This window comes from Physeter macrocephalus, chromosome 12 (assembly GCF_002837175.3).
Source record: "Physeter macrocephalus isolate SW-GA chromosome 12, ASM283717v5, whole genome shotgun sequence".
Lineage (NCBI taxonomy): Eukaryota > Metazoa > Chordata > Mammalia > Artiodactyla > Physeteridae > Physeter > Physeter macrocephalus.
The window spans coordinates 10,392,871-10,405,494 of NC_041225.1; the positions used below are offsets into that span (position 1 = coordinate 10,392,871).

Here is a 12,624-nt window from a genome sequence, read left to right on the forward strand (position 1 = left end):
TGCCCCGCATGGCTTGTAGGATTTTAGTTCCCCAACCAGGGATTGAACCCAGGCCCTCAGCAGTGAGAGTGCAGAGTCCTGACCACTGGACCACCAGGGAATGTCCATGTTTTGCTATACTTAAGAGTGCTTTCTCTCTGTCATATTCTGTAAGGACAATAAATATCTAAATTCCTTCCACCTGAAATTTCCTTAAGTCAACAGAGTGCAGAATGGGCCACCTGGGCCTAGTCTTGGTGGAACCACAGAGAGAAGGTGAGCGTGAGTGAGTCTGTGGGGAGAAAATGGAAGGGCTGGGGCTGGAGAGGTAGGTAGGGCTGATCTTACCAGGCAACAAGAAGCCTTTGTCTCCATTCAAGGAGCCATGCGGGGGAGGGCCGTGCAAGGATTCCAGGCAGAGCTGCATCATGACCAAATCTGTTGTGAGCAAAAGTTCCCGAACAGGGAAGGGCAGGGTGTGTGGGACAGAGACGGAGCACCCCAGTAGGGGCAGAGGGGACCAGGGCGGTGCCGGCTTGTGCACTTTACCCTAGAGGCCAGGGAAAACCAGCCTCAGCCTTCAGCCCCGACCCTAACCCTTGGCGAACCTGTAGAAATCTAGTGCACTGCCCCCCAGAAAAACACAAACCACACACCAAGTTTTGTATCTACGTTCAGAGAAATGGAAGGAGAGTCTGTCACAAACCTCTGAAGCTGCAGCAATCCATGATGGTGCACCAGGGGGGGACAGGGGCCAGAGACCCCTCTTTGGAGGCTGGTCTGTGTGTCGTCCATGCTTCAGCCTTCCGTCTCGTGTCACAGCTGCCACCGGAGTAAGCTGAGTCAGCAGGCCTGGGAGGGCAGCGGTCGGGGGGAGGAGAAGGGACCTCTGCCAGCTTGTGCTAAAGCAGCCCCAACATTGCCCTCCTCTCCTCAGCCCTGGAGGACCCCTTCTCTCCCTCCTCTCAACCACCTTCCTTCAAGATGGTCCCCGACATTAACTTTAACCCAATCACAGACAGTTCGGTTGGCCTCAGGCCCCTCCCTAGGAGCTTCTTGGGCCTCTAACTTGACTACTTGCTCAGGTCAAAATAGCCTGAGGACTCATTCATTCTCCCTCACCCCTCACAGGACCTGCTCTCCCCTCCCCATCCTCTGAGGCCCTAACTCATGGTCAGAAAGTTCTCCTTCACTCTTTCTACCCCACCCCTGCCATTTGCCCCGATGGATTCCTATTCTCCCCGGAGAAGAATCCTTGTCTTAACAGCATGCTTCTTTTTTTTTTTTTTTTTTCCCCACTTTTCCCCCTACTTCCCTGGCTTAGGGGACCTGGCTGTCCTGTGGTGGCCCCAGCCCCGCACCCCGGAACTCCCCTTGGCCCTGACTCCCACTCCCAGGGCCCTACCTTCTCCTAGGCTGTCCTTCTCTTGGTGCTTCCTCGTGGTTGAAATCCAGGTCACCCCTCCTTTCTCTTCTTTCCTTCTTCTTTTTATCTTTTAATCTGTACAGACTGATTTTTTTTTTTTTTTTTTTTTTTTTTTTTTTGTGGTATGCGGGCCTCCCTCTGTTGTGGCCTCTCCCGTTGCGGAGCACAGGCTCCGGACGCGCAGGCTCAGCGGCCATGGCTCACGGGCCCAGCCGCTCCGCGGCATGTGGGATCCTCCCGGACCGGGGCACGAACCCGGTTCCCCTGCATCGGCAGGCGGACGCGCAACCACTGCGCCACCAGGGAAGCCCCTGACTGATTTTTTTAAAATTATAAAATTAATTAATGCTTGTCATATAAAAGGCCCAAGAGTATAGAAATGTAAAGCTATGATACTCATTTCTACCTGGTCCCACTTTCCCATGAGACACCTGTACCTGGCCTCACAGTTTGGGCTTCTGGGTATCCATGTGGTGATCCCACTGGTGCTGTGTCTCTAAATTAGATTTCTTCACTGAAAGTAAGAGAAACCAACCTCAGCTAGTTTAGGCTGGAAAATAATTTATTAAAAATATTCTGTAGCTCGCCACATCTCCAGGAGAACCAGAGAACCAGCCAGGAACAATGTCCCAAAGGCCACCACCAAGCTGGCCTAGTGGAGGCACCTCTGGGCCAATACTACTGATCCTGGCCCTGGGTGGTACCACTGGGACCTCAGCCTCCCTGGCCTCTGGAAACAGGATATAGCTGTCACCTCCTCCCTAGGATGGATGCCTCTTTTTTTTTTTTTTTTTAATAAGAGACAGAGTCTCTTCATCTTTTTCTAAAAATAAATTTATTTGTTTTATTTTATTTATTTTATTTTTGGCTGCTTTGGGTCTTCGTTGCTGTGCACGGGCTTTCTCTAGTTGCGGCGAGCGGGGGCCACTCTGTTGCGGTGCGCGGGCTTCTCGCAATGAGAAGCTTCCCTTGTTGTGGAGCACGGGCTCTAGGCGCGTGGGCTTCAGTAGTTGTGGCATGCAGGCTCAGCAGTTGTGGCGCGTGGGCTTATTTGCTCTGAGGCGTGTGGGATATTCCCGGACCAGGGATCGAACCGTGTCCCCCGCATTGGCAGGCGATTCTTAACCACTGCGCCACCAGGGAAGTCCCGGATGGATGCCTCTTGGTGCCTGCTTTGGATACAAAACCCAGCATGGGGGCATCTGACTGGCAGAATGCCTGCACCCCAGCTGTAAGGGAGGCTGGGAAGGCCTCATCTGGCTTCTGTGAATGGAGGCAAGGATTCATACGGTGGAAGTGGCCCCAAACACAGGAAGTGCTCCACAGCCAGTGGGAATGGCAGACCTTCAGCCTCTAGGGGTCCAGCCACCACACCTCAGCATCCCCTGCTCCGCAACCTGCACTCTCTCACCTCTGAGACCTCTGGCCACAGCCTGCTTACCTGTCCTCCATCAGGTCCTCAGAAATCACCCCCTCCTGCTCACAATGCCTCCCACATCGCTCACACCGGGGACCCCAGCCAGCCTTGGCCACCTTCCCTGTCTGCTGGCAACAACTCCATGGACCGTGGCACCACCTACTCAGGAAGAGCTGATATTTACCGCACATGTGCTGTGTGTTTCATCTCAGTCAGCAGAAGCGCCTCCACCACAAGGAGTGCCTTGTTCCCACCCCCACTTACACAGGGGGAGACTGCAGCACAGAGAGATTGAATGTCTCCTGGGGCCTCCTCCATCACTCGGAGGGTCCCCTGGAGGGTAGGGTCTGTGTCATGTTTCTTCTCTGCTGGCCACCCCCATGTTCCCCATGAGCTAAAGGCTGAGTGTGATTCTAAAGATGTCCTAGGAGTCGCATCTTCTCAGGACGTTTCCCTTAGAGCAGCGTTTCTCAAACTTGACTGATCATAAGCTTGATCTAGGATGCTCGTTTAAAGTAATATAGATTTCCGGCTTCCCTCCTGGAACATCCCATTCTTAAGCTCTCAGGGAAGGTCTGGGAGTCTAAGATTTTTAACAAGCCCTCCAGTTGATTCCTGTGATCATGCAAGTGGGGGAGCACTGCTCTAGAGAGCTGTTTGTTTTCTTAGGGTGGGTTTAGACTATGTTGGGCCTGAAAACGATGGCCTGTTCTTACTGCAGATCAGCTGCTGAGATCTGGAAAGTATGGAGAATCACTGTGTGCTATGGAAGGACCATAAAACTGGCGCTCAGGTGCTGCCAGACAATGGGGCATTGGAACCTTTAAACGTGAGTTTCCAGTAATTCCATTTCTAGGAATTCATCCCGAGGCAATAGCTATGATTGTACAGAAGACAGTCCTGTGCCAAAGATGGAGAAAGAGGTTGTCCAAATCTGCCTGTACCATCAGCAGGAAGCACGGTGCTACAGGGCTGGCTGCGGTGACACAAAGCTGCGAGGCAGCCTCCTTCCATCCCCTTCTCCCTGATCTGCCCAGGCCAGTGCCCCCACCCAGAAGGCATGGATTCCACCCTCTGCCTGGGGCTCTTTCCCTCACCCAGGCCCTGGCATTTGCCTATGCAAAGCCCTGAACGGAAGGAGGAGGTAGCTGAGGCAAGGGCAGTCTGGACTGGGAAACCCACTCAGTTTGGAGTTTGCAGCGGGGTGGTGTCTAGAGCATCTTGCTGACTTTGACAGCAGGTCCCCTTGGTGAGGGAAGTTGCCCCCTGCCTTATGGTCCAAATGTGGAACAAAGGTCAGGTGGGGAGTGGAGGTCGGGAGGAGACTCTCGTCCCTGACTCCAAGCCTGGATTCTTTCTTTGATTTACTTTGCACAGTTTTTCCCATGACACCAAATGGGTCCCCCCTTAAGCCACCCCAGTGACTTTTCATAGCTTCTTTTTTTTTTTTTTTTAATAAATTTATTTATTTATTTTTGGCTGTATTGGGTCTTCTTTGCGGTGCGCGGGCTTCTCTTGTTGCGGAGCATGGGCTCTAGGCGCGCAGGCTTCAGTAGTTGTGACACGCGGGCTCAGTAGTTGTGGCTCACAGGTTCTAGAGCACGGGCTCAGTAGCTGTGGCGCACGGGCTTTGTTGCTCCGCGGCATGTGGGATCTTCCTGGACCAGGGCTCGAACCCGTGTTCCCTGCATTGGCAGGTGGATTCTTAACCACTTTGCCACCAGGGAAGTCCCCATAGCTTCTTTTTTATTGAAATATAGTTGATTTACAATATTGTGTTAGTTTCAGGTGTACAGCAAAGTGATTTGGCCATATCTATATGTGTGTATGTATGTATGTATATATATATATATATATATATATATATATATAGTTTTTTGGGGATTCTTTTCCATTATAGTTTATTACAAGATATTTAATATAGTTCCTTGTGCTATACAGTAAATCCTTGTTGTTTCTCTTATATATGGTAGTGTGTATATGTTAATCCCATACTCCCAATTTATCCCTCTCCCCTGTTTCCCTTTTGGTAATCATAAGTTTGTTTTCTGTGTCTGTGACTCTGTTTCTGTTTTGTAAATAAGTTCATTTGTACTATTTTTAATTTTTATTTATTTATTTAAAGATTTTTTTCTGTTTCTGTTTTTGGCCATGCCACGATTGAACCCAGGCCACAGCAGTGAAAGCCCGGAATCCTAACCACTAGGCCACCAGGGAATTCCCAATTTGTACTCTTTTTTAGATTCCACATATAAGTGACATTATATGATATTTGTCTTTCTCTGTCTGACTTACTTCACTTAGTATGATAATCTCTGGGTCCATCCACGTTGCTGTAAATGGCATTCTTTTTTTTTTTTTTTTTCTGGCTGAATTCATAGCTTCCTAAGTGTCCTTTTGCCTGCAGGTCTCAGGAATCATGTGGCCTTTGAGGTCTGTGGCCAGCTCCAACCCTGGACTCTCTCCCCAGTTCCCCCAGCCCCATGGCCTCCAAAGATGCAAGTTCATGGCCTTCATTTTTCCTTTGTGCCAACAGCCAGGACATCACCAAAATGATAACCACAGGGAAGTTACAGTGTCCTAGAAGGATCTTATATTCATCATCCTCTTCTGTGTTCCCTCATTCCCTGGTCTAAACAGAGCCAGACACCAGGCCTTACCCTTTCTTTTTGCCTCAACACTTCTCAGAGTTCCAAAATTCACTCGGGTAACAGAGCACCGGGAAGTTATGGGCTCCCTAAGGACACCAGGGATTACTGATGTTTCTAATTCCATCACAGGAAAGGAGGGTCAGGACCCAATCCTAGATGAGGTACAGGATGCTCAGTGGTTAGTGCACAGGCTGTGGGTTGTGCAAACCATGGATTGAATTCCACCTCCAACACTTACTAATTGTATGACCTTGGGAAAGTCACTCCATTTCTCAGAGTCTCAGTGCTCTGGACTGAATTGTGTCTCCCTCCAAAGTCATATGTTGAAGCCCTAGCCCCCAGTGTGACTATATTTGGAGATGGGGCCTTTAGGAAGGTAATTAAGGTTAAATGAAGTCATAAGGGTGGGACCCTGGTTCCATAGGACTGGTGTCCTTATTAGAAGAGATCGGCAATCTCTCTCTCTCCAGAATTCTCTCTCTCCCTGCCTGCACAGAAGAAAGGCCATATGAGGACACAGCAAGAAGCTGACCATCTGCAAGCCAGCAAGAGAGCTCTCGCCAGAAACCAGCCCCGACAGCACCTTGATTTTGGACTTCTAGCCTCCAGAGCAGTGAGAAAATAAATTTCTGTTGTTTAAGCCACCCAGCCTGTGGTACTCTGTGATGGCAGCCCGAGCTGACTAATACACTCATTCTCCTCATCTGCAAAGCAGGGATAAAATTAGGACCTGCATCATAAAGCTATTGTGAGAATCCAGTGAGGAAATTCATGTGTAATGCCTGCCTGTTTAACTTTCCTCCAGCACCTTCGGCACCTGGAACAGTGCCTGGTGTATAGTGGATGTTCAATAACTACCTACTGAATGAATAACTACATCCACCAAGAAAGGAAGCTGTCAAACTAAATATAAGTGTGTATGTCTGAGCTTTTCACTAACCTCCATCTCCTTGATCATTGATCATCACTCACCAGCAAATGACAGCAGGCCCAAAGGATTTAAGAAAAGCATCTGCAGGGATGGTCTCCGGTTTTTAATTGGATCTGCCATTAATACCCTGTCTTCTGTGAACTGGGAAAGGGGGTTGGTCTGGCTGATCCTGAGTAGAGTCTGAGTCTCTGGGAGGAGGCGGCATTGACCAGGAAGCTTTTGGGCCCTTGGTCCAGCCTTGCGGGCCTGGGCATTGAGGAGGGAGCTCTTCCTCCCGTGGGGCAGGGGGCAGGAGATGCAGCTGTGGCATGCAGCGGTGGGGGAGCTAGGGCTGGGCCCTGGGAGTGGCATGCACGAAGTTGGTCTGGGGCTGGAGGCCACAGCAGGCCCATCTTCCTGGTGCTTGCACAATGCAAATGATGGGAACAATAGGGCCCCTGTCCCTAGGCCGTTTGTGGCAGAACCTGGACCCTGGGGAGGCATAGCTCCTTTACCTTGGCCATGGTGAGACTTGGTTCTGGGGCAGCCCCGGGTGCACAGACCTGCCCACCCCTGGGGCCCAGGACTCCGGGCAGGGAGAGACATCCCACCTGAACTGACCACCCCCTTATTCTCCTCCCTGACTCCTTCTAGGACAAGCTCAGCAGGAGCAAGGCCAGGTGAGTCCTTGGGCTCCTCTCTTTCCTCTGCCCTCCTCTCTTGTTTCCACCTCGCTGTCCCTTTCCTGGGCACAGGCATCCTTAGAGCGGTGCTGGTTCTGCCTGGGCCTTCCATGCCCAGTGAGACCATTCATGTACCTCCACCCCCTGGGAACACTAGGGCTCCCCCACTGCCAGCTTCCCACAGGCACTAGCTCTGCCCCCAGACTCTTCCTCCTGCTGCCCTGGTCCCAGGCTGCCGTCACACAACTCCAGGGGACGCCATTCATACCGTCATGGATGTGAATGTCTCAGGGTTGTGCATGGTCTGGCTGACACAAACGCAGGGCCCCTTGGGCAGAGCTGACTGGAGTCTGATTGCAGGTTGGGGCCACACCTTCCACCCCCAAGATGTGCAGGTAAGTGACCAACCCCCAGATGCGTAGGAGCCCCTGCAAGTCGAGTCTCCCCTGAGGACTCTGGACACCTCCTGCCCATTATAGTCCGGTGCTGCTAAGTCACTGGGGCCTAGCTCTTCCACCTGTCTGGGTCAGAATTAGGGATGCATGGGGTAGGGGACTGGCATAGGTGGAACAGGCTGTGAGACCCCCTTATCTCCAAAACGCCTCACTGGTCTTGCTGCAGTGTTGGAAAGGCCCATCATGAATGGTTCCTTTGAGGCCACTGTAAGAGTGCAGATGGGTTATTATATTTTGGAGAGAGTGTAAGTCATTGTGCTAGAGAGGGCCTGGGCCACGAGGAGATGAGGACAGTCTCACCAGTCTCCCATCCAGACTCCCCTGCTTGGAGAAAAGAGGACCCCTGCCCATCTCCTCTGTCTGCCCCAGGGACCTGGAGACGCAGGGTAAGTTCAGCTGCGGAGCCGGGGTGGGGGGTGGGGGGAGGCAGCGGCCACCACTGCTCCTGCATCTCTTCCATCCTTCCTGTGCTCAGCATCCCTTCCCAGAAGCCCAGGAGGAGGAGGAAGAAGAGGAGGATAAATATGAGCTGCCCCCCAGTGAGGCTGTGCTCCGCCACCTAGCCCCCGCCCACCTTCCTGGCACTGAGGAGGACTCTTTGTACTTGGGTGAGGGCTGGGAAGTTGAGGCAGGGAGGTTGGGTGGTCAGGCAGGACGGGAGGGTCCCCACAAGGGAAGAGGGCCCAGGCCTTGCCTCGTCTCCCTCTGTCTGGCCTGGGGCAGCGAGGGGAGGCCTCAGCTGGCAGTCACTGAGGCCTCTTGGCTGGGCAGAGAGAGAGGGAGGGAGGGAGGGGAGAAGGGAAGGAGGGTGAGTGGGAGGGGAGAGGAGCCTGGAGGGGCAGTGTAACCAAGGCAACAGTGGGAAAGCAGGAGGCCTGACAGGGTCCCAGGGGCCTGGCGTTCCCCCTCTGAGATCCTAGCACATCTCGGAGCAAGGGTAGGGATGCCAGGAGAGCCCCGGCTGCTGCTGGCATCCCACCCCGACAGCTCCCAGGCTCGGCCAGGTGGGGGCAGGGAAGCTGGCCGCCTCCAGTTGCCATGGAGATGGGGCTGTCGGGAAGCCAGAGAGCACAGAGGGGAGTGAGGGAGGGAGGAGGCTGGGTGGGGGGCAGGAGGAAATCTGGAACCTACGTGGGAGGAGCCCACCGGGTCACAATGCTCAGGGGTCTTTTCCAGATCACTCTGGCCCCCTGGGCCCTCCCATGTCACCACCACCACCACCACCGCCGCCACCGCAGCCCCAGCTCGAGATGATGAACAGCCTCCCCACCTGCCCCACCCCAGGCTACCATTTCCCAGTGAGTAAATCTAAGAGGCATCTCATTTGCAAGATTCCCCCACGTCTGCATTCAAGAGGCCCCTGAAAAATTAGCTGCGTCAGAAGCCAGAGCCCCGTTAACAGTCGCTCCTCCCACCTGCCTGGCCTGGTCCTTGCACCCTCCCCATCAGCATCACCCAAGACTCACCCTTCTCGCCTGAGCCAGGAGAGGGGAGCCGGGGGTGGGGGTGAGGGGGGGTTGGAGCTCCGCTGCCCCTCCCGGACCCTAAAGCCCGTGGAGCCCTCCCTGCCTACAGAGGGAAGAAGTCCCTCACTCAGCTGTCAGACACTGCCAGCTCTCATCCCCGCCAGGATCCCGTCTGTGGGCTTTGAGAGCTACCACTTTCATCATATATTATATTGGAATAAAAAGAAAAACTGGGAGAGATTCACAACAAAGAAAGAGCCACAGAATAGAGGCAAAGAGGGGAGTCGCCTCCTTTGCACATTAACGCTTGTGTTGTCGTGTTTTTCAAGCTGCACAGATATACATAGTCCCTTTGCTTCCCACCCCGGCCAGCCTTGCCCTCCCGATGCCGCAGCTCCCCTCCATAGCCCCCCACCCGATTTTCCCTCACGCCACCACATTGTGCCCACAGCCCAAGGCAGCGTGGAGCCCGCCGGAGGCCACAAAGCAGAGCCGGCCCTTTGGGAGGCGAGGTAATGGGGATGTCCTCTCTCCCTCCGAGGCCCACCTACTCCCCACCCTGAGAAGGGGAATCCTGAGCTCCGCGAGGTCGGGGCCGGGGGTTGGGGAAGTTGAGCTGGCCTTACATTGATCTCATGCTTTGCCCGGTCGCTGCATCCGCCACAGCTGTTCCTCATTTTTACCTGCCAGTCCCCCCCTGAGGCAGGCAGTTCGGGAGGAGACTGAGGCCCCGAGACACGTAATGCTTTGCCTGAGGTCACAGAGTCCCTGACTCCGGGGCCCCTTCTGCACCTGCTGAGGTCTCTGGGTCAGGCGGGGGGCACCCCGGGGGTGTGAAGTAAGGTGATCGGGGGTGAGGATGGCTTTCTCCTGGGACTTCAAAGCTGGCTCTGAGGATCCCCTCAGAGAAGTTCCAAGGATCCACCACTCTTCCAGCCTAAGTTTCACGGAATTTCTTTCTCCCTGCTGCTGCTGGCTGGTGGGTCTCTCCTTTTCCTCCCAGAGCTGGGTGCACCAGACCGGGCGGTGAGTGGCCCCTCACTCTAGGATTCTGGCTAGGAAGTTGGTGGTGGTGGTGATGGTGGTGATGGGTGAGCTGGGAGGGCCAGGAAATATCCCTAAATCCAGGGAAAAGGCCCGGGGCCGAGCCTCTCCCCCTTCTGCCACAGGCCCTGGCAGGGCGCCAGCCAGTGTCCTTCTGGGGAGGGCCTTGCCCAGAGCTCCTCTTGGGCGCTCACGCTGTCTGAGCACAGGACGGGGGAGGTGCTCATGGGCGCCCCCTTCCGGGCAAAGGAGCACTTTCAATCATTCCAGGTCCACCTTGTGGGCAGCGGTGGGGGGGCGGGGGGGGGGGTGAGGTGCCAGTAGCTCAGTAGTTGTGGCATGCAGGCTCAGCAGTTGTGGCGCGTGGGCTTATTTGCTCTGAGGCGTGTGGGATATTCCCGGACCAGGGATCGAACCGTGTCCCCCGCATTGGCAGGCGATTCTTAACCACTGCGCCACCAGGGAAGTCCCGGATGGATGCCTCTTGGTGCCTGCTTTGGATACAAAACCCAGCATGGGGGCATCTGACTGGCAGAATGCCTGCACCCCAGCTGTAAGGGAGGCTGGGAAGGCCTCATCTGGCTTCTGTGAATGGAGGCAAGGATTCATACGGTGGAAGTGGCCCCAAACACAGGAAGTGCTCCACAGCCAGTGGGAATGGCAGACCTTCAGCCTCTAGGGGTCCAGCCACCACACCTCAGCATCCCCTGCTCCGCAACCTGCACTCTCTCACCTCTGAGACCTCTGGCCACAGCCTGCTTACCTGTCCTCCATCAGGTCCTCAGAAATCACCCCCTCCTGCTCACAATGCCTCCCACATCGCTCACACCGGGGACCCCAGCCAGCCTTGGCCACCTTCCCTGTCTGCTGGCAACAACTCCATGGACCGTGGCACCACCTACTCAGGAAGAGCTGATATTTACCGCACATGTGCTGTGTGTTTCATCTCAGTCAGCAGAAGCGCCTCCACCACAAGGAGTGCCTTGTTCCCACCCCCACTTACACAGGGGGAGACTGCAGCACAGAGAGATTGAATGTCTCCTGGGGCCTCCTCCATCACTCGGAGGGTCCCCTGGAGGGTAGGGTCTGTGTCATGTTTCTTCTCTGCTGGCCACCCCCATGTTCCCCATGAGCTAAAGGCTGAGTGTGATTCTAAAGATGTCCTAGGAGTCGCATCTTCTCAGGACGTTTCCCTTAGAGCAGCGTTTCTCAAACTTGACTGATCATAAGCTTGATCTAGGATGCTCGTTTAAAGTAATATAGATTTCCGGCTTCCCTCCTGGAACATCCCATTCTTAAGCTCTCAGGGAAGGTCTGGGAGTCTAAGATTTTTAACAAGCCCTCCAGTTGATTCCTGTGATCATGCAAGTGGGGGAGCACTGCTCTAGAGAGCTGTTTGTTTTCTTAGGGTGGGTTTAGACTATGTTGGGCCTGAAAACGATGGCCTGTTCTTACTGCAGATCAGCTGCTGAGATCTGGAAAGTATGGAGAATCACTGTGTGCTATGGAAGGACCATAAAACTGGCGCTCAGGTGCTGCCAGACAATGGGGCATTGGAACCTTTAAACGTGAGTTTCCAGTAATTCCATTTCTAGGAATTCATCCCGAGGCAATAGCTATGATTGTACAGAAGACAGTCCTGTGCCAAAGATGGAGAAAGAGGTTGTCCAAATCTGCCTGTACCATCAGCAGGAAGCACGGTGCTACAGGGCTGGCTGCGGTGACACAAAGCTGCGAGGCAGCCTCCTTCCATCCCCTTCTCCCTGATCTGCCCAGGCCAGTGCCCCCACCCAGAAGGCATGGATTCCACCCTCTGCCTGGGGCTCTTTCCCTCACCCAGGCCCTGGCATTTGCCTATGCAAAGCCCTGAACGGAAGGAGGAGGTAGCTGAGGCAAGGGCAGTCTGGACTGGGAAACCCACTCAGTTTGGAGTTTGCAGCGGGGTGGTGTCTAGAGCATCTTGCTGACTTTGACAGCAGGTCCCCTTGGTGAGGGAAGTTGCCCCCTGCCTTATGGTCCAAATGTGGAACAAAGGTCAGGTGGGGAGTGGAGGTCGGGAGGAGACTCTCGTCCCTGACTCCAAGCCTGGATTCTTTCTTTGATTTACTTTGCACAGTTTTTCCCATGACACCAAATGGGTCCCCCCTTAAGCCACCCCAGTGACTTTTCATAGCTTCTTTTTTTTTTTTTTTTTTAATAAATTTATTTATTTATTTTTGGCTGTATTGGGTCTTCTTTGCGGTGCGCGGGCTTCTCTTGTTGCGGAGCATGGGCTCTAGGCGCGCAGGCTTCAGTAGTTGTGACACGCGGGCTCAGTAGTTGTGGCTCACAGGTTCTAGAGCACGGGCTCAGTAGCTGTGGCGCACGGGCTTTGTTGCTCCGCGGCATGTGGGATCTTCCTGGACCAGGGCTCGAACCCGTGTTCCCTGCATTGGCAGGTGGATTCTTAACCACTTTGCCACCAGGGAAGTCCCCATAGCTTCTTTTTTATTGAAATATAGTTGATTTACAATATTGTGTTAGTTTCAGGTGTACAGCAAAGTGATTTGGCCATATCTATATGTGTGTATGTATGTATGTATATATATATATA

At 53.8% G+C, this 12,624-nt stretch overlaps 1 protein-coding gene across 3 annotated transcripts in view; it reads left to right on the plus strand.

Moving 5' to 3' along the window:
- SH2D6 (SH2 domain containing 6) overlaps positions 1 to 9,005 on the plus strand; it is a 12,682-nt gene extending 3,677 nt beyond the window's left edge. The window contains exons 2-8 of one of the 3 annotated variants that reach the window (XM_028497202.2): positions 5,230 to 5,255; positions 5,944 to 6,086; positions 7,038 to 7,063; positions 7,427 to 7,461; positions 7,837 to 7,907; positions 7,997 to 8,129; positions 8,698 to 9,005. In XM_028497202.2, coding sequence (XP_028353003.1) covers positions 5,982 to 6,086; positions 7,038 to 7,063; positions 7,427 to 7,461; positions 7,837 to 7,907; positions 7,997 to 8,129; positions 8,698 to 8,885 — 558 coding nt within the window. In that variant the 5' untranslated portion in view covers positions 5,230 to 5,255; positions 5,944 to 5,981 and the 3' untranslated portion in view covers positions 8,886 to 9,005. The other 2 variants (XM_028497201.1, XM_055089113.1) reach the window with 2 other exon arrangements.
- The last annotated feature ends 3,619 nt before the right edge of the window (positions 9,006 to 12,624 follow it).